Here is a 21553-nt window from a genome sequence, read left to right as displayed (position 1 = left end):
GAGAAATGTGAGGTAATGTATTTGGGGAGGGCAAACAAGGCAAGGGAAAATGCAAATGGTAGCGTTCTGAGAAATATGGCGGTACAGAGGGACCTTGGAATGCATGCCCATAGATCCCTGAAGGTAGTAGGAAAGGTAGATAAGTTGGTTAAGAAGGCATGCAAGATATTTTACAGGAGCTAGGAGGTTATGCTAGAACTGTATAATATACTAGTTAGGCCTTCAATCCCTCGAGATTCAACTTTAGCTAACAGTCTCCTATGAGTACCCAGATGTCTTCTGGAAGTCTATATAAATAACATCCATAAACATTCCCTTGTCCGTTGCTATAATCACCTCTTCAAAACAATTCAATCAAGTTCATCAGGCATGATATACCCTTTACAAATCCACGCTGGCTTTCTCTGAAAATTTTCAAGGTGTTCACAATCTCTTTCCTTAATTACTTACTCCAGTAATTTCCTGACAACTTCTGTTAGGCTAATTAGTCTAGAATTTCCTGGTTTCTCTCTTCTCATCTTTCTTAAGTAGTGGAACGACATGCAATTTTCCAATCCAAAGGAATGGTTTGTGAATTGAGAATTCACAGGGTCACTGGATGGGGATGCCCTACGGAAGTGATCGGGAAACTCACTGAAGTTGCAGGGAAATTATATGTAGTGACCCTACAGCATAGTTCTGGTCACCACATTACAAGAAGGATGCGACCACATTAAAGAGGGCACAGAGGAGATTTATGAAGAAGTTGCCAGGAATGGAGGATTCTAGCTGTGAAGTACAATTGGATAGGCTTGGGTTGTTTTCATAGGAGCTGAGGAGACTGAAATGAGATTTAATTGAGGATGTATAAAATAATTAAGTGTCTATAATAGAGTGAGTAGGAAGGACCTATTTCCATTCACAGGTCAATGACCAGGGAGTGTAGATTTAAAGTAATTAGCAGAATATTTAGTGTAGGAGTTGAGGAATCTTTTCATCAAAAGGGTGGCGGGGGTCTGAAACTCAATGCTTGAAAGGGTGACAGAGGCAGAAACTCTTGTCGCATTTTTAAAATACTTCGATATGCATTCGAAGTACAGCAACTACAGGGCTGCAGACCATGTGTTAGGAAGTGGGATTAGGCAAGAGAGCTTTTTATTGGCCAGCACAGACATGATAGGCCGAAAAGCCTCCTTCTGTGCTGTAGATGTTCTATGTTTCTGTTTCATTCAGTCAGTCATTCATTCATACAAACCCCAATTTTGAGGATCTTTAGTGTTGCAATGCCCATTCATGAAATGGTGTGTGATATTTACAACTAATGGACGAGAATGCAAAGATTGAAGTGAGTTTCCACAGCGAGATGTTACCAGAACTGAGCCTCTGTGAAAACTCACTGCTAAAACCCCACTACCCTAATTTGAAAATTCTCCTAAGGGGAAATCCCCACTCAGATCGGTTGATTCTGAAATGGAGTAACAGTACATTGACACGTCGTGACAGGATCGCTCAACTGAAACCCTTTGAACAATGGTTACAGCGCAGAACTTCACTGCAACCTCATCAAGTAATTTCCCTGCAAGTTTCCCGATCATTTCCCTATAGCATCCCCGTCCAGTGACCTGTGAATACTCCATTCACGAACCATTCCTTTAGATTGGAAAATTGCATGTCACTCCACTATTTAAGAAAGGCGAAAAGAGGGAATGATAGACCAGGGAATTATAGACCACTTAGCCTAACAAATGTTGTCAGGAAATTATTGGAGTAAGTAATTAAGAAAAGAACTTGTGAACACCTTGAAAGTTTTCAGCTGATTATAGAGACCCAGCATGGATTTGTAAAGGGTGGATCATGCCTGACGATCTTGATTAAATATTTTTGAAGAGGTGATCATAAAAGTGGACAAGGGAATATTTATGGATGTTATTTATACGGACTTTCAGAAGGCATCTGGGTCCTCATAAGAGACTGTTGGCTAAAGTTGATGTTTTTTTTATTCATTCACGGGATGTGGGCGTCGCTGGCTGGGCCAGAATTCATTGCCCATCCCTAGTTGCCCTTGAGAAGGTGGTGATGAGCTGCCTTCTTGAACCGCTGCAGTCCACGTAGTGTAGGTACACCCACAGTGCTGTTAAGAAGGGAGTTCCAGGATTTTGACCCAGTGATAGTGAAGGAACTGCGATATATTTCCAAGTCAGGATGGTGAGTGACTTGGAGGGGAACTTCCAGGTGGTGGTGTTCCCATCTATCTGCTGCCCTTGTCCTTCTAGATGGTAGTGGTCATGGGTTTGGAAGGTGCTATCGAAGAAGCCTTGGTGAATTCCTGCAGTGCATCTTGTAGATGGTACACAGTGCTGCTACTGTGCATTGGTGGTGGAGGGAGTGAAGGTTTGTGAATGTGGTGCCAATCAAGCGGGCTGCTTTGTCCTGGATGGTGTCAACCTTTTTGGGTGTTGTGGGGGATGCACACATCAGGCAAGTGGAGAGTATTCCATCACACACCTGACTTGTACCATGTAAATGGTGGACAGGCTTTGGGGAATCAGGAGGTAAGTTACTCCTTGCACGATTCCTAGCCTCTGACTGGTCTTGTAGCCACAGTATTTATATGGCTGGTCGAGTTCAGTTTCTGGTCAATGGTAACCCCCAGGATGTTGATAGTTGGGCATTCAGTGATGGTAATTCCATTGAACATCAAGGAGTGAGGGTTGGATTCTCTCTTGTTGGAGATGGTCATTGCCTGACACTTGTGAGGCACGAATGTCACTTGCCACTTGTCAGCCCAAGCCTGGATATTGTCCAGGTCTTGCTGCATTTGGACATGGACTGTTTCAGTATCTGAGCAGTCGCGAATGGTGCTGAACATTGTGCAATCATTGGCGAACATTCCCACTTCTGACCTTATGATGGAAGGAAGGTCATTGATGAAGCAGCTGAAGATGGTTGGGTTGAGGACTCTACCCTGAGGAGCTTCTGCAGTGATGTCCTGGAGCTGAGATGGCTGACCTCCAACAACCACAACCATCTTCCTTTGTGCACGGTATGACTCCAACCGGCGGCGAGTTTTCCCTCTGATTCCCATTGACTCCAGTTTTGCTAGGGCTCCTTGCTGCCACACTCAGTCAAATGCGGCCTTGATGTCAAGGACAGTCACTCTTACCTCACCTCGGGAGTTCAGCTCCTTTGTCCACGTTTGAACCAAGGCTATAATGAGTCAGGAGCTGAGTGGCCCTGGAATTGAAGACAAATTATTGACCTAGTTAGGAAATTAGCTGAGCAGCAGGAGGTATTGAGTAGGAACTCTAATTGGCAGGATGTGACCAGGATCTGTGTTGGGCCTCAGCTATTGGCTGTATTCATTAATGATGGGAATGGGAGTAAAGTTACAGCTATACAAAGCTCTGGTTAGACCACACCTGGAATACCGTGTTCAGCTGTGTGCACCACACCTAAGGAAGGATATATTGGCCTTGGAGGGATTACAGTGTAGAATTACTAGAATGATACTGGCATTCTAAGGGTTAAATTACATGGAACGATTACACAAACTAGGGCTGTATTCCTTGGAATTTAGAAGATTAAGGGGAATTGATTTACGTTTTCAAGATATTATGGAGAACAGATAGGGTAGATAGGATATACAGCGCAGAAACAATTGGCCCAACCAGTCCATGTGGCATTTATGCTCCACTTCAACTCCTACTGTCTTTTCTCATCTAACTCTGTCAACATTATTCTTTATTTTTTCCCTTCTCTCCCTCATATGTTTGTCTTGGTAGATGAAGAGAAGCTATTTCCATTGGTTGGGGAATCTAGGACCAGAGGGCATAGAACCATTGATCAGAAACTGAACTGGACCAGCCATATAAATAGCAAGAGCAGATCACAGGCTGGGAATTCTGTGGCGAGTAACTCACCTCCTGACTCCCCAAAGCCTATCCACAAGCGACAAGGGGCAAGTCAGGAGTGTGGTGGAACATGCTCCACTTTCCTGGATGAGTGCAGCTTCATCAACGCTCAAGAAGCTTAACATCATCCAGGTCAAAGCAGCCCAATTGTTTGGCACCCCATCCACCACCTCCAATCTCTCCACCACCGACGCACAGTGGCAGCATTGTGTTCCATCGACAAGATGCATTGCAGCAGCTCACCAAGACTCCTTCAACAGCACCTCCCAAGCCCACAGCCTCTACCACCTAGAAGGACAAGGGCAGCAGATGCATGGGAACACCACTAGCTACAAGTTCCCCTCCAAACTTCACGCCGTCTTGAGTTGGAATTATATCGCCATTCCTTCACTATTGCTGGATCAAAATCCTGTAACTCCCTCCCAAACAGCACTGTGGGTGTACCTACACCACATGGGGTACACCAGTTCAAGAAGGTGGTTCACCACCACCTTCTCAAGGGCAATTACGGATGGGCAATAAAAACGACGCCCACATCCCATGTAAAAATAAAAGAAAAGGGTGTAGAACTAGGCCTCTCAGGAGTGAAGTTAGGAAACACTTCTACACGCAAAAGATGGTAGTAATTTAGAACTCTCTTCCACAAATGCCAGTTGATGCTAGGCCAAATGTTAATTTAGTTTCTCCTGTTCTTATGTTCCTGTGAATTATACTATCTTGGAGTGACACCCATGCCAGAGAGCGAGTTACTGAGAATGTGAAGTGAGTGAGTTACTGATGACAAGGCAAGTTACTGAGAGTTTGAGGGAGGTGAAACTGAGAGATATGGGTGAAGGCTGGTCAGTGGGCTTGAGGAATATGGGGACAAGGTGGATTGGTGACATTTGGGGATTATAGGGAGAAGGTGGGTGGGTGTAGGTGAGCCAGGGGGAGATATGCGGTGTGGAGAGATGTGTGTAAGGGATGATTTCCCTTGTTGAACCTTTCTTGCACCTGAAAATTCACATGTTGATTTTCAAATGTAAAACTCGATCAATAAAGCTGCTGGCTTTCCCTGTGATGTGTAGCCACTGCTCGACAGGAATATAAACCGCCCCCCATCAGCCATCCTCTCTGGCACTGATGGGCTGCTCTCAGCTGTTGCTTTGTACCGTTAGTGCCGTGGTTTTCACTCGGTCAATCACTGTTGTTTTGTCGGATCGGAAATGCTGCTAAATCTGCAGCCCATGCACTGCACTCAGGCACTGCATGAACAGGAAGTGTTATTTGCATAAAGCCAACATAGAGGATAGTGCAAGTTTGCCAGGCCCAAAGCACAGCATCACTGTTCAACATATAGCTTCACTCTGAAACCATTCCCTGCTGTATCAAAGTCATAACGCCATTTAAAGGCAGAGTGGCCCTGAATTTCCATGTGCACTCTCAATTCTCACTCAACCTGTGCTGTACCTGGCAGACATCTGACAGCCTTGCGCTCCTCAGGGATCTGATGCCTATGTGCAGGACAAGGGGTTGGATACCTGCCTCATTAGTCTGGATCAAGAGAAGGTCTTTGACAGAATATCACACACCTACATGATGGATGTGCTCTCCAATGTGGAGTTTGGGGAGGGAGTTTGATCCAACTGCTCTACACAAACATCAGTCAAGCAGCTTCAATCACTGGGTGGGAATCAAAAGCTTTCCAATTAAATCTGGAGTCCGGCAGGGCTGGCCTCTCTCCCCTGTCCTATTTGTGTGTTGTATCAAACCTTTTGCCGAGTCCACCAGAAAAGATGCAGGCATAAAAGGGATGACAATTCCGGGCAGTGCGGGCACTCGGGTCATGGCCTCCCTGTACATGGACGATGTCACCCACCATCTTCTGCTTGGATCTACTGTAGGTGCGCAGACTGATGAGCATCTGTGACCAGTTTGGACAGGCCTCCGGGACCAAGGTAAACCATGGCAAGAGCGAGGCCATGTTCTTTGAGAACTGGGCTGACCAATCCTTCATCCCCTTCACCATCAGGTCAGACTACCTGAAGGTGCTGGGGATATGGTTCAGAGGGGCTAGGGCGTGTGCTGAAAACTAGAAGGAGCAAGTAGCTGTGGTAAAACAAAAACTAGCTATTGGGAGCAATGTTCGCTCTCCATTGCAGGTGAGAACCTGGTCATCAGGTGCAAGGCGCTCTCGGTGTTGCTTGATGTGGCACAGGTGTGGCCCATTCCTCACTCCTGCACTGTGGCAATCACCCGAGCCATCTTCCACTTTATCTGGAGGTCAAAAATGGACATGTTTGCTGGGACACAATGTATAAATCCCTAGATAAAGGGAGAAAAATGCACCCAACATCACCCTAATCCTGATGGGCACCTTTGTGTGTGGCTGCACCAAGCCGTGCATGGACCCTCAGTACACAAACATCAAGTGTCACTACGTACTGAGGTTCTACCTGTCCCTGGTGTGCGAAGGATGGGTCTGGCCACACTGCTGCAGAACATTCCAAGTAGTTGGACCATGCCGTACCACCTATCCCTTGTGGAAAAGTTTAATGCAGAAAAACACCTTTGATCACAAGTCCAAGAGGCAGTGGTCCACACATAACGTTCTCATAACCTTGCAGGAAAAGGAGATGGTGGGTCCTGTTGGGTGGTTCCCTGAGCAGACTGGCAAAATGCCTTATCACCAGGATTTTCAAACAAGCAACAAGACATAGCTTGGCTGGTGTCGAGAAAGGCCCTCCCTACCAGATCCTTCCCACATGACCAGACCTCCACATGTTGCCCTCAAGGTGGCTTTGGTGGAGAAGAGACTGTTGTCTACCTCCTTCTGGAATGTGCCTTTTCATGGAAGGTCTGGAGAGAGATGCAGTGGTTTTGTTAAGGTTCATCCTGAGCAACTCTGTGAAGCAGGACTCGGTGCTCCACGGGCTGTTCCCAGGGATGCACACTGAGATAAACATCGACTGAGGCTGGAGGACCATCAACTCCGTGAAAAGCGCTCTTTGTCAGCCTGAAACTTGCTGGTCTTCAAGTGCAAAGAGTTGTCTTCTTTTGATTGTTATAGACTGGCACATTTCAAGGTCCAGGACTATATGCTGTGGGACGCACTAAAGCTCAAGGCAGCCGCCGTAGGGGTGAAATAGGGAAAGATCACTGCCTAAGGCCTTTCAGCCATGGTACACCGAATGGCTGAAAACTGTGTAGAACCCCTCAGGCTGTATGCCTGACATTGAATGTACATTATGAGTATCAAGAGTATTGAAATTGTATTGAGACACCTCAGAATGGAACACGCTGTATGCAGAAAAGTTGAATTCTATTGCACTTACTTAATTAGACAATTTGAAATGTTTTGCCCTCAGGCTGTATGCCTGGCATGGAATGTATATTGCAAATATCAAGAGTATTGCAATATTGCAATTGTTTTGAGGCTCGGAGTGGAACATGTTGCATAGGGAAAAGTTGAATTTTATTGCACTTTCTGTAACATGCAATTTGAAATGTTTTGTAATGTATTTTTATAAATTTTATGAATGAAGGATATTTTTGAAAAAATGTGGACTCTCACTCTCACTAGAACAGGCCTAACAATTCAAAATTGGACATCCACATGGACCACCAGCAGCAGAAATGTATTCCACCATGCTCTGTAACCTCATGACCCGGCATATCCATCACTCTCTACCATTACCACCAAGCAAGGTGGCAAGTCCTGGCTCAATGAAGAAAGTAGGAGAGAAAGTCATGCATACCTAAAAAAGGGGTGCCAAGCTGGTGAAGCTACACAGGACCAAATGCATGCTAAACAGCAGAAACAGACAGAGCTAATCATTCTCATAAACAACGAATCAGATCAAAACTCTGTCATCCTGCCACATCCAGACATGAGTGGCGGGGATAATGAAACAATTGAGAGAAGGAGGTTCCATTAACAGCCCCATCCTAAATGATGAGGGAGCCTAGCATGTGAGTGCAAACACAAGGTTGGTGCGTTCACAGCCATCTTCAGCTAGAAGTGCCATTGGATGATCCATCTCAGCATCCTATGAGGTTTTCAGCTTCACAGATTCCAGTTTTCAGCCAATTCAGTTCACTCCATTTGATATCTAGAAACAGCTGAAGGCACTGGATACAGCAAAGGCTATGGGCCCCTGCAACATCCTGGCTGTACACTTCAGACTTGTGCTCCAGAACTAGCTGCATCCCAAGCCAAGCTGTTCCAGTATAGCCACAACACTGGCATCTACCCATCAATTTGCCCAGGTATGTCCTGTCCACAAAAAGCAGGACAAATCCAATCATCCAATTACTGCCCCATCTACTCTCAATCATCAGCAAAATGATGGTGTCATCAACAGTGATATCAAGCAGCACTTACTCAACAATAACCTACTCACCGATACACAGTTTTAGTTCTTACTGGCCTCATTATAGCCTTGGTTCAAACATGGACAAAAGAGCTGAATTTCAAAGATGAGGTAAAAGTGATACCCTTGATTTCAAGGCAGCATTTGACTGGCATCAAAGAGCCCTAGCAAAATTGAAGTCAGTGGGAAGTGGGGGAAAATGCTCCATTGGCTGGAATCATGCCCAGCACAAAGGAAGATGGTTGTGGTTGCTGGAGGCCAATCATCTTAACCCCAGGATATTACTGCAGGAGGTCCTCAGGGTAATGTCCTGGGCCCAAGTATCTTCAACTGCTTCATCAATGCCCTGTTCCTCCATCATAAAGTTAGAAGTGAGGATATTCACTTTTCCATCCACAATCTGTGCCCACATGCATGGAGACCTGGGTAACATCCAGCCTTGTGCTGGTAAGTGGCAAGTAACATTGGTGCCATACAATTACCAGGCAATGACCATCTCCAACAGTAGAGAGTCTAACCATCTCTCCTTGACATTTGGTGGCATCACCATTGTGGAATCCTCCACCATCCACATTCTGGCAGTCAACTTAACTGATCCAGCCATGTAAATAATCTGGCCACAAAAGCATGTCAGAGGCTGAGTATTGTGTGCTGAGTAGCTCACTTCCTGACTCCTCAATGCCTTTCCACCAACTATAACCCCCAAGTCAGGAGTGTGATGGGGTACTTTCCACTTGCCTAGCAGCTCCAACAATACTTGAGAAACGCGATTCCATCCAGGACAAAGCAGTCCACTTGATCAGCATCACACCTATCACCTTAAACATTCATTCTCTTCACCATCATGAACTGTGCAAGAATATTGGGCAGAGAGGTAAAATGGATATCTTTTGTTTGGTCATATTAACCATCCTGCATTGCAAATTGTTCAAAGTGATAACATTTAAACTCATGTGAATCAGAAGTTAATCACATTATGGGATTACTGTCTGATTAGTATATGGAGATTAGACATGACAATTATAAAACAGGAACAAGAAGACAAGCTGGCACCTTTCTCACATTGTGTGGAAGGCTTCCCACGTGAGGTGTTAGTATTTGATTGGCTAGAACAATGGAGGAGCAGAAGCTAGTACTTGGATGAACAGTGAGATCACATTAACCATCTGGTATGGCCTAAATGTCATCTTATGTCATCACTGAAACACCAGGCAAGAAACTATGATTTAACCTGATCAGTGGTCAGTAGCATTTGATAAAGTCCACACAATCATCTCATAAAATTTCTGGAAGACATAAACATCGATAGGAAAGATCTTCAATTCATAAGGAATATTTACTGGAATCAGGTAGCGACAATCAGATATGAGAACGAACTTGGTGATTGGACAGTGATCAAAAGAGGAGTTAGACAAGGCTGTGTTCTCTCACCGGACTGTTTCTCCGTCATCTCAGAGGGATTGGAGGGATGGATGGTATAAGGGTAAGAGGGAGAGTCATCAACAACGTTCACTATGCTAACAACACTATACTTGTCGCAACAAATGAAGAAGACGTGCAAAAATGAATCAATGCAGTTGTAAAGGAAAGTGATAGATATGGATTTACACTCAACTGCAAGAAAATGTAAACTATGGTAATGACAAAGGAAAAGGGTATTCCAGTGTGCAACATCACAGTAAATGGAAACAAGTTAGAACACGTCAATCAGTTCAACTATCTAGAAATTACAGTAACCAATGTCAAAAACAGTACTGAAATCCAAAAATGGATTAGACAAGTCAAAAGTGCTTTTACAAAATTAAGTAACCTTCTAAGAAACACCAAGTTAAGTCTTGAAACGAGATTCCGTGTACTAAAATGTTATGTCTGGTCAGTAATGAGTTATAAATATGAAATTTGAAGCATTGGGAAATAGAAGAAAAGAAAATCAACAGCTTCAAAATGTGGCGCTTAAGAAGGATCCTATGGATAATCTGGGTGGAGAAAAAACCACCGAAGAAGTATTGAATAAGGCTGGAAGAACAAACTCTTAAATAATATTAAATGAAGACAAATGGAATTCTTTGGACATGTTATTCATGCAGAAGGGTTGGAGTGTCACCACCACCAGAAGGATTATCGGGAGAAGAGCAAGAGGCTCACCACCATCTTCTCAAGGACAACTAGGGAGGGACATTAAATGCTGATTATGCCATTAATTCCCACATTCCGAGAATACCAGATCCCAAAATCTGGCTCATTTTTCCCATGCAGCCTGTTTGGGGGGGGTGGTGGGGTGCAAAACCTTCGCATTTGCTAAACATGATCCCCTGCATAAGAGGGGACTCCCAGGATGATAGCTGCTTTAGCCCCAGCCTGGGCAGTCTGGTAAAATAACAACTACTTAATTTTATATAGCACCTTTAACATAGTAAAGCCTACTAGGATTTTCACAGCAGCATTATCAAAAAAGAAACTTGACACCGAGGAAGATAAGGAAATATTAGGACAGGTGGTCAAAAGCTTGGTCAAAGAGGGAGGTTTTAAAGAACATCTTCAAAGAGGGGAAGATCTTGGAGGTTTATGGGGCTGGTGGACCTTACAGAGATAGGAACGGGGTGAGACCATGGAAGAACTTGAAAACAAGAATGAGAATGTAAAATTGAGGCATTGCCAGACCGTGAGCCAATGGAGGTCAACGAGCAGAGGTGTGATGAGTGAACAGAACTTGCTGTGAGTGAGGAAGCAGGCAGCAAAGTTTAGGGCAAGCTCACATTTACGGAGAATTGGAATAATTGAGTCTAGAGGTAACAAAGGCATGGAGGAGTGTTTCATGGAACCTCATCCACAGTCGAGGTTTCATGAACGTTTTTAAAGTGTTTGAAAATTTTTAAATAAAATTAATGTTTCACATGAGGGGACATGTCCTTAAAATTTTTAAAAATCTTTATTCAATGTCTCATAAGTGAAAGTAATCTTCCTGAGGCACAGAGGTCACGCTAGGCGAGCCTTAATTGGCCCGCCCACATAAAATGGCAGCGCCCAGCCAATCGGGGGTGGCAATTGGCTGCACGCCCGCCTGCGCCCGCCCCTGCACAACCCCTCCGACAGGGAGAAAATTCTCCCCTATGAAACCATTGTCATAAAAACCCATCTGGTTCACTAATATCCTTTAGGGAAGGAAATCTGTTGTCCTTACCTGGTCTGACCTACACGTGACTCAAGACCCACAGCAACGTGGTTGACTCTTAAATGCCCTCTGAACAAGGACAATTAGGGATGGGCAATAAATGCTGGCCTAGCCTGTGATGGCCACATCCCTTGAATGAATAAAAAAAAAATTGCTATCTTGCCCCCAGGAGAGATTCAAATTCTGGCTAATGTTTCAGACCAATGGCCTCTCAGCAGAACTGGGAAAAGTTAAAAATTGGATAGGTAAAGGCTAGGGAGGTGGAAAGAAGAACAAAAGTGAAGATCTGTAATAGGATGGAGGGCGGGAGAAATTAAATGGTGCAAGGCCAAAGGAAATGGTAATGGGACAAGTAAAGAACCAAAAGATGTGACTAGGCTAGAGGAGGTGTGAATGGCAGGCTGGCAGGAAAATAAATAAGAAAGAGACAAGCGAAAAGGCCAGCAAAAATAAAAGAAGCAAAATGAGGCAGAGGTTATGAGCTAAAATTGTTGAACTGAGCGTTGAGTCCAGAAGGCTGTAAAGTGTCCAGCGGAAAGATGAGGTATTTTTTTGAACTTGTGTGAGCTTCATTGGATCACTAGCAGTCCAAGGACAGGAAGGTCAGAGTGGGAGCAAAGGTGGTGAATTAAAATGACAGGTGACAGGAAGCTTGGGGTCATGCGTGCAGACTCAATGAAGGTGTTCTGCAAAGTGGTCACAAATTTTGTTTGAGTCTCTGGGCCATTCCCTATTTCTAACAGTTCCTCTTTCTTAAAGGAACAACCTGTAAAACAAGCACAACTATCAGTAAACAGGACTGGCTGTAAGCGTAATCCAGTGATGGAGATTTCCATGTTCCATGTCAAGCCTGGCTCTGCTGTGTTTCCCTATACTAGAACAGCGGCAATACTTCATAAGTACTTCACTGATTGTGATACACAAACCTAAAGGCATAAAACTGCTTTATGGCTGTAATTTTTTTTTCTTTCTTCTTTATTCAGCCACGTCCTGAGTCAGAAGGTTGTGGCTTCAAGTCCTACGCCAGAGACTTAAGCAAAAAATCTAGGCTGACACTCCCAATGTACTACTGAGAGAATGCTATCTTTCAGATGAGATGTTGGAAGGGCAAGAATATAAAGAGGAGGAAGTTTTGCTATTGCTATAAAAAACAATCTCTGATAAGATCACATCTAGAATACCGTGTACAGGTCACATAAACTAGGCTTGTATTCCCTGGAACATAGAAGGTTAAGGGGTGATTTTATTAAGGCATTTGGATTTTGAAAGGAATTGAAAAGGTAAATAGAGAAAAGCTCTCAACCTCAGGACATCACGGCAATATCCTAGGCTCTGACATCTTGATCTGCTTTATGTCCTTCATGCCAACACAAGCTCAGAAATGGGGATGTTCACTGATGATTGTACTGTGTTCAGCACTATTTGCAACAATTCAGATACTGAAGCATTCCCAGTCGCATGCAGCAAGGCCTGGACAACATTCAGGTTTGGGCTGATAAGTCGCAAGTAACATTCCTGCCACAGAAGTGCCAGGCAACGACCATTCCCAACAAGAGAAGATTTAACCATTTCTCCTTGACATTCAACAGTATTACCATCACTAAATCCTCCACCATCAGCAACCTGGGGGTTACCATTGACCAGAAACTTAACCAGCCATATAAATACTATGGCTGCAAGAGTAGGTCAGAGGCTGGGAATTCTGTGCTGAGTAACTCACTTCCTTATTCCCCAAAGCTTGTTCATCATTTACAAGGCCCAAGTTAGGTTGAGTGCAGTTCCAACAACACTCGAAAAGTTCAGCAGCATCTAGGACAAAGCAGCCCGCTTGATCAGCACCCCATCCACCACGTTAAACATTCACTCTCTCCATCACTGGTGCACAGTGGCAGCAGTGTGCACCATAAACAAGATGCACTTCAGCAACTGACTAAGGGTCCTTTGACAGCACCTTCCAAACCCATGATCTCTACCATCAAGAGAGACAAAAGCAACAGATGCATGGAACACAACCACCTATAAGCTCTCCTCCAAGTCACATGCCACTCTAGCTTGGAACCACTCATTATCCCTTCAGTGCTGCTGGGTCAAAATCCTGGAACTCCCTCCCTAACAGCACTGCGGGTGTACCCACACAACATGAACTAGGCGGTTGAACAAGGCAACTCACCACCACTTTCTCAAGGACAATTAGGGATGAGGAATAAATGTTGGCCATGCCAATGATACTCACATCCCAGGAGTGTATATAAAAAAGCTTTCTCCACTGATGGGGGAGTCTAGGATAAGGGACTGTAAACCTAAAATTAGATCCAGACCATTCAGAGGAGAAGTTAGGAAATGCTTCTTTACACAAAGGGTGGTAGAAGTGTGGAACCCTCTCCCACAAAAAGCTGTCAATACTGGTTCATTAAATAAATTTAGATCTGAGAACCATAGATTTTTTGCTAGTTAAAGGTATGAAAGGACATGATGCCATGCAAGTGGATAGAGTTAAGATACAGATTAACCTAGATCTAACTGAATAGTGGAACAAGCTCAAGGGACCAATCCTATTCCTATGTTCCTATAAACTGCCCTCACAGATGGACATAAAACTTCCCATGGCATTATTTTGGAACATAGCGAAGGTGTTCTTGCCTTGGTGTCCAGACCAACAATCCTAAATCAACCATCACCAAAAAGCAGATTAGCTTGTTGTGCACAAATGGGGTGCTGTAGTTTCCTACTTTACAACATTGAATATAAAAGTACACCATTGGCTGTAAAGCACTTTGGGACCTCCTGAGGTCGTGAAAGGTGCTATAAAAATGCCAACTTCTTGCTTCCTGTCCTGTGGTAGCTGTGCAGCTCGTTGAGATTTAGTTGGACTCCACTGACTCATCCCTCCATTAAAATATCTCACGACGACAACAACTGATGATCATGACCCCCGTGACCTGTTTTTGTCTACAATGCTGGTTCCTGTTATGGGCTGTGTTAGTGTGTAACTTCCTGTTTACTTGTTTATTGTTGTAATGGAAGCTTGTTGAGGTAAGGGAGCTGTCAGCCACTGTTCCACTGCCTCAGTCTGTGCTGAGTGGGCTGATGTCTGAGCTTAATGAGAGGGCTGGATTGAAAGACTATTAGCCAAAACCAACTAAAATAACAAGAGGTTTGAAGTCATAGCCCTCCCCCAAAATGGCTCTAGATTAAAACTTGTTGCTTGCACTGCCATCAGCATTTTTAAAAGTTCATTTTTGACCCCATTTCTGCAATGTAGTTAGTCTCCAGACTGGTGCAGTCTCCGGACTGGCACATGGTCCAGACCGATGGGGTTTCCAGGCTGATAAGTAGAAAAAACTAGTAAACTTACCTTTGGGCGCAGCCTCCGGGGATCCGTTTGCTAGTCTGTGCCTTGCAAGCTGCCTGCACACTTAAAGCAACCACCACGAAAATTACAAATCAAGTTAGATTCTTCTTGATGTGCCCAGCAATTCACCTATTGCCGGTTCCAAGTGGGTGTCATGGATGATTCTAGGACGCCTTAATCAATATGGTGTGCTGTATGTCAAGGGGAGAGGGTACATGAGCAAGTGATTGAGGTTCAGGGGTTGAGCTCCATCCAGAAGTGAAGCTGACATTGTAAAGCTAATGCTGAGGAGTGCTGGGCAGTTGGCACTGCTGGTCATCAATTGATTGGGCTGGTACAAACCAATGCTCAACATTCCCTCTATTCTGTGTCTGGGTGAGTAGACGGGGCATGAATCCCAGTTAATGACTCTGAGCAGTGCTCAATTTGGTGACTCATTCTCTGCCAAATGCTTTATCAGCTGGTTTGTAAATTCGCGCCTAAGTCTGGAAACTGCACCAGGCTACATGGAGAGTGAAACACTGAACAGACCCTGTCCATTTCAGTGATGAAATAAACCCAGCATCAACATTGAGCTTGAAGCAGAGTAAAGCTCCCTCTGCACCGCCCCATCAAACACTCCCAGGGCAGGTACAACATGGATTAGATAGAGTCAAGGTCCCTTTTACTGTCCCTATCAAACACTCTCAGGATAACTACAGCATTGGTTAGACACTCAGTAACTACAGCATTGGTTAGATACTCTATACTGTCACAATCAAACAGCCTCAGTATATCTAGATACAAAGTAAAGTTCCCTCTACACTGCCCCATAAAACAGGGTAAGATACAGAGTAAAGCTCCCTCTACACTGCCCCATAAAACAGGGTTAGATCCAGAGGAAAGCTCCCTCAACATTGCCCATTCAAACACTCCCTGGAAAGGTACAGCATGAGTTAGATATATGGTAAAGCTCCCTCTAAACTGTGCCATCAAACACTCCCAGGGCAGGTATAGCACAGGTTGGATACAGACTAAAGCTCCCTCTACACTTCGCTCTCCCATTAATGTGCCTTCTTTAGTAGTGTGACATTTCTCTAGATCACTGAGGTGCTGCACTGCATCTCAATCTCATAACATTACATTCCTTCACAGGACGTGAGATGAGCGCCTCCTTTTAACAAAATCTTTGTGTTTGTCTTTAGGCAAGACACAAACAGACGGGGGATCTGGCTGCAGTAAAGATCATCAAAATGGAACCTGGTAAGAATTTTGACTCATATTGACACACATTTCTTTGTACTTCAGACAAAAACCAGTAGAGATTATGACAAGGGACAAATCTGTGGCTACCAGAAACAGCTCAGTTTCCCAATCCAGCAGAGTGTCGATGTTAATAGATCCTATCAAGCTGAACATCAACTGCACCAAGTCTCATTCACCCATCACCCAATGCTCATTGAGCTATTTTGTCTCCTGGTTCAGCAACACTTCAATTTTAAAGTTCTCATCCTTATTTTCAAACACCTCCATGGCCTTATTCCTCCCTATCTCTATAACCTGCTTCAACCCTCCAAGATATCTGCACTCTTGCAATTCTGGTCTCTTGCACGTCCCTGAGTTTAATCGCTCTGCCATTGGTGGCCCTGCCTTCAGCTGCTTGGGCTTAAATTTGGAACTTCCTCCCTAAACCTCTCCACATCTCTGTCTCTCTCTCTATCTCCCTTCCTTTAAGATGCTCTTTAAAACCTGTATCTTTGACCAAGCTTTTGGTTCATCTCTCCTAATATCTCCTTATGTAGCTCGGTGTCAAATGTTGTTGTTTAAACTCCAGGGAAGTGTCCTGGGACATTTTAACACATTAAAAGGTGCTATCTAAATACAAGTTGCTGTTAATAGATGTCAACCTAACTCTTTGCTCTCCTGTTCACAAATTTCAAATATTTAATTTAGGTGGATATTGGCGATGGGCAGTTTTCCAGGTTGACCCACAAATTAATCTGCAGAGTGATCAAACTGTGTTGGTGCACGATTAGACTGTCTATGTGATATGGTCAGATAGCATGTGGGATATGATGGCACTGCGTGGGGGTGACAATCTCACCACGTGTGGGGTTAAGATAGCACCGTGTGTGGGTTATGATGGCACCATGTAGGATCTGATCAATCAGTGTGTGAGGTACAATCAGGCTAACACTCAGTCACAGTGATCCTCATTTATCTCCATCACAGACATTTCTAAAGATTTTTTATTGATTGTTCCCACAGAATTTGACCTGAATGCAAACACTTTTAAAATATTTGTCAGGGTTATTTTCAACTTCGTCGCTGGGTCTGTCACTCTCACTGTGGTACGACTTCCACAGATACCAGTCACACCCAGTCTCTCAGCCAAACTGGGGTTCTTAGTTCTTAAGCCAAGACAGTATCAAAAGGCTGTTTTACCACGTGAAGCATCACAGCCCAACCCAAACCTGTCCTTACCTGACTTCCTCATCCAGTTACGGTAGGTGGGCAGTAATGAGGAAAGAACTGAACCCTGAGGATCTGAGGCATGTTGCAGTGTCCCTATCTCTGATCCTGCAGCGAGCAGGTAATTCCATATAACACCAATTGACTTGGAGTCTTCTACTTGAGTTCTACTTCACAGAATCACAGAATTGTTATGGTGTAGGATGCCATTCGGCCCATCATGTCTGCACTGGCTCTCTGAGCGTTTTAACTTAGAGCCAATCTCCTGCCTTTCCCCTGTAACCCTGCACATTGTTTTTATTCAAATAATCATCCAATGTCCTGTTGAATGCCTTAATTGAATCTGCCTCCACCGCACTTCCAGGCAGTGCGTTCCAAACCCTAACTACTCGCTGTGTGAACTACTGTCTGGTTCTGTCTCCATTTGATTTTTTCTCGATTTATGTCCCTATCACTATTGTTATCACAATCTCCATCTCGCTTTCTATCTCCGTTTTCTTTCTTTTTTCATCAGTCTATCACTTCCTTTCTGTTCCTTTATTTTACTCTCTATCTCTTGGTCTCTGTACCTCTGATACTCTCATTGTGTGTGTGTGTAGCACCGTGGGACATTTCACTACATCAAAGGCGTTATATAAATGCAAGGTGTTGTACATGTGTGTCTCCCTCTCTGTTCCTGTCTGTTTGTCACTGTGTCTCTTTGTGTCTCAGTATCTCAGTCACTGCTTGTCTCTTTCTCTCGGTCTCTGCCTGCATGTTGCTGCATACATAAATATATGTGCATCTCTCATAGCATCTGTGCCTCTGGTACTACTTGGGCTCTTTTCACAGTCTGTGCTTGTGTGTCTCTCTCTCCCTGTGTGTCTCTCTTTCTATGTCTCTCTGTCTGCATTTCTGTCTGTATGTCTCTTTGTATCCCACTGTGTATATCTTTGTGTATCTCTCTCTATGTCTCTGTCTGTGTGTGTCTTTCCCTCTGTGTCTGTGTACCTCTATGTGTCTTTATGTATCTCTCTCTGGATGTCTTGTGTGTCTCTCTTTCTAAGCCTGCATGACTCTCTCTACGTCTGTGTATCTCTATGTATCTGTCTCTCTCTGTCTCTCCCTCACTATCTCTCATTCCATCTCCCTGACACTCAATTCCCATGATCAGCCTTGAAATCCTGTCGCTGTGATTATTCTTCAGAGCAATAATTTGGCTGTGTTTTGAAGTGGTTTCTTATGAGCTTTGTTTCACAGCTTTGTTCAATTTGCATGTGATGGTGCACTGAAAGGTAGAAATCACTTCCAGGAAACCCTGCCCCAGGAGCTGGGTAACAGTGAGATAAGATTATTCGTAAATTGTGCACCAGAATTTATCAAAAAAAACCCCAGAGGAATCCTGTGTTTTGTGATGGAGTGTGCAATTGAAAGTCTTAGAGACAAGGAAACCAGTTTCAGCAACTGCAAAGACATTTACTCTGCTCCTTGCGAGTTTGCCTCAGGACCTTGAGGAGAGAGACACTAACACTATCACTTCTGATCACAACCCATCGTTCTTGTGATAATCTGACAGAACAAGAAGATATATTGGAATGAAGCAAATCCCTTCATAAAAATATAAATATCCCTTGAATAAGAAGGCTGTGCATTCCTCAGCCTGGTTGAAGTGCCAACACTAGGGGGAGGATAGTGCCAGGAATCTGATGTACCAGCGACATTAATCATTGACAGTCATTCCTCTAATTGGGGATTCCCAGGAAATTGTAAACCAACTCTTTCTGATCCAGTTCATTCTGATCTAGGCCTTTCATTTGTTAAATTCGTTCATGGGATCTTAGCGTTGCTGGCAAGGTCAGCATTTGTTGCCCCAAATTGCCACTGAGAAGGTGGTGGTGAGCTGCCGCCTTGAACTACTGCAGTTCATCTGGTGTAGGTACGCCCACAGTCCTGTTGGGGCAGGATTTCCAGGATTTTGACCCAGTGGCAGTGAAGGAACGACGATGTATTTCCAAGTCGAAAATCCAGTTCATTCTGATCCGGTTCGTTCTGATCCAGTTCAATCTGATCCAGCTGACTCTGATTCCCCATCTCTGCATTTGCTGCTGTATAACTGCAAGTTACTGTTGCTACTCGTGGCATACCAGTCGTCTTTAAAAGGATTTCATGCTCTTTCACTGGTCTTGACAGCAGAAATTCACGCCCATCATTTCTAAAGAATGGGAGGGGACGGAGGAAATTGGGGGATGACACGAGATAAATATGAGAACAAAAGAAAGAGGCTTTCCCCCTTGGAGGATAGTGTAAGCAGTAGAAAAAATTGTGGACTGATTACTGTCTGAAAGCATGACAAATGTATTGTTTTTGTATCTTTATTCTCATCCCTCTAAGAATATTGCAATTAACAGTCTGACAGGCCGCAGTGTGAATACGTCTTCCACGTCTACAGCAGCTGATAGGGTAATTAGTCCTGTAAGACAGGAGTGTTTTATGGACTCCCACAACCCACCAGCCACGAGTAATCCATTGGATTTTAAAGGAAAGTTGGATTGTCTGAAGTGGGTTTCAAACCCTGCATCTTCTAACACACAGAGAGAGACAACTAAACCAAAGGCTCATTGCAGCAAAGAAAAAATTGAAATGATCTACAAGGGAGTCAAGGGTCATGGGAGGCAGGCAGGATTAGATCAGCCATGATCTTACTGAATGGTGAAGCAGGCTCGAGGGTCCAAATGGCCTACACCTGCTCCAATTTCCTATGTTCATATGTTTGGTAATTACTGCATGATATCGTGGAACAGAAATCGCAGATGGAGCACTGACCATATTTCTAGTAATCCTCCCTCTGCATCTCAGTGCCCGAGGGCATGCTGGGATCCTGACAAATTACAAGCATGATCAGTTCCAAATGGCTCCAGATCACAGGACATGGAATAGGAGAAGGATCTGAGAGGGTTGGCACTGAAACCATCAGTGCAGTACACTAGAGCATCAACGGAGTCTGAGGGGTACAGCCAGAGGGTAGAGGGCACAAAACGCAAGATAGAATAATGAGTCCATCTGTTCGAGGCACAGGTACAGATATACCTGGACTACTCCATGCAATTCTGGGCTACTCCATGCAATTATGGGCACTGGTAGGAAACCTCTGCCCACTCAGTATAGACTGGACTGCGTTTGGACAGGGAAATGTGATTACATCTCCAGTTGAAGAGGCAAAGGTACAATTGGCCGAATGGCTTCCTTCTGTACTGTAAATTCTACAATTCTAGATCCCATTGGTGAAAGGCCAGTGTCCTAGGTTAAAGCACAAGGAAAATCTTTTGAAAGAAGAAATGATTACATGACATATATTTGCAGTTTGATCAGCAGAGAATGGTTGAGGTCTCCACCCATTGAGATAAAACTTGCTGTATAAGAAAGCAATGCTAATGAATTCTGCATGTGAGAAACAGTGCAGCTTTCATGTGGTCAGGCTGCTTCCTGGTTGCTATGGCAGCTTACAGGCCTACTTTCTCTGTGTACATCCGCCACATGTGGGCAGAGGCCTGCGGTGGGCTGCAGCCCAGCCTGAGGCTTTGCAAGTGCAGCAGGCTGCAGTCACTGCACCTCCGGAGGGGCTAGGAGGGGGGGGGGGGGGGGGGGGGGGGGCTGACAGTGAGGTGGAGGAACTCCTTTTGCATCAGCTGTGATGCATTGGAGGGACATCAGCTGTCAGCATTGGAGGGAGGATGGTCGCTTAATGAGTGCGTGAGGTCTGGTGCTCAGAGCGGCCTTTTCTCAGGCACTAATCCCTGTTTATACCTAAAAAAGTGAGGGCTTCCTATAAGGTTCATGGGAAGAATGAGAGATGGGAGAAGTACAAGAAAATCTTCTTTGTGAACGCAAGTTAATGTAGGCCAGGATGCAGGGAGTTTGGTAGAGGAGGGGATGAGATGAGTCAGGTTTGGGCTGGATGAGTGCAGAACCAAAAGCTTGTTCTGCATTCTCTGTACCTCACCCAGTTTGTTTTGTTAATTATGTTCATTGTTTCTAACACCTGAAGGTAGGAATTCATAGATTTAATGCAAGACTTAATAAAATTGAACATCAAGATGATCACCCATGTCATTGTCCATGAGCAGACTGGAGTCTGGTGCATGCGGGTTGTGAGGCATAGATGCTAATCCAGCCTCTCTCCTTTAATTAAAGTTCAAGTAATATCTGTGTGCACCCGGTCATTGTAGCTGCTGGCGCAATTATGGAAATCAGTCAGTGGTCAAAATAAATTGCTTGTAAATTTCAGACCCCCCCAAGTCCCAAAAACCCAAATACCTGGTTTTCTTTTTAAGATTGTGAGCAGAATTGTCCCAGGTTT

The 21553-nt window shown here is 44.4% G+C and overlaps 1 protein-coding gene across 2 annotated transcripts in view; it reads left to right on the top strand.

Annotated features, from left to right (window-relative positions):
* Window positions 1-21553, top strand: part of LOC144671386 (mitogen-activated protein kinase kinase kinase kinase 5-like) — a 154760-nt gene that overhangs the window by 8334 nt on the left and 124873 nt on the right. For both annotated transcript variants that reach the window (XM_078533268.1, XM_078533267.1), the window contains exon 2: window positions 15951-16008. In XM_078533268.1, the coding sequence (XP_078389394.1) occupies window positions 15951-16008 (58 nt within the window). The remainder of the gene's footprint in view (window positions 1-15950; window positions 16009-21553) is intronic.

The sequence above is a fragment of the Cetorhinus maximus genome, chromosome 32 (assembly GCF_964194155.1).
Source record: "Cetorhinus maximus chromosome 32, sCetMax3.hap1.1, whole genome shotgun sequence".
Taxonomy (NCBI): domain Eukaryota; kingdom Metazoa; phylum Chordata; class Chondrichthyes; order Lamniformes; family Cetorhinidae; genus Cetorhinus; species Cetorhinus maximus.
This window is presented reverse-complemented; position numbering and strand designations above follow the sequence as displayed.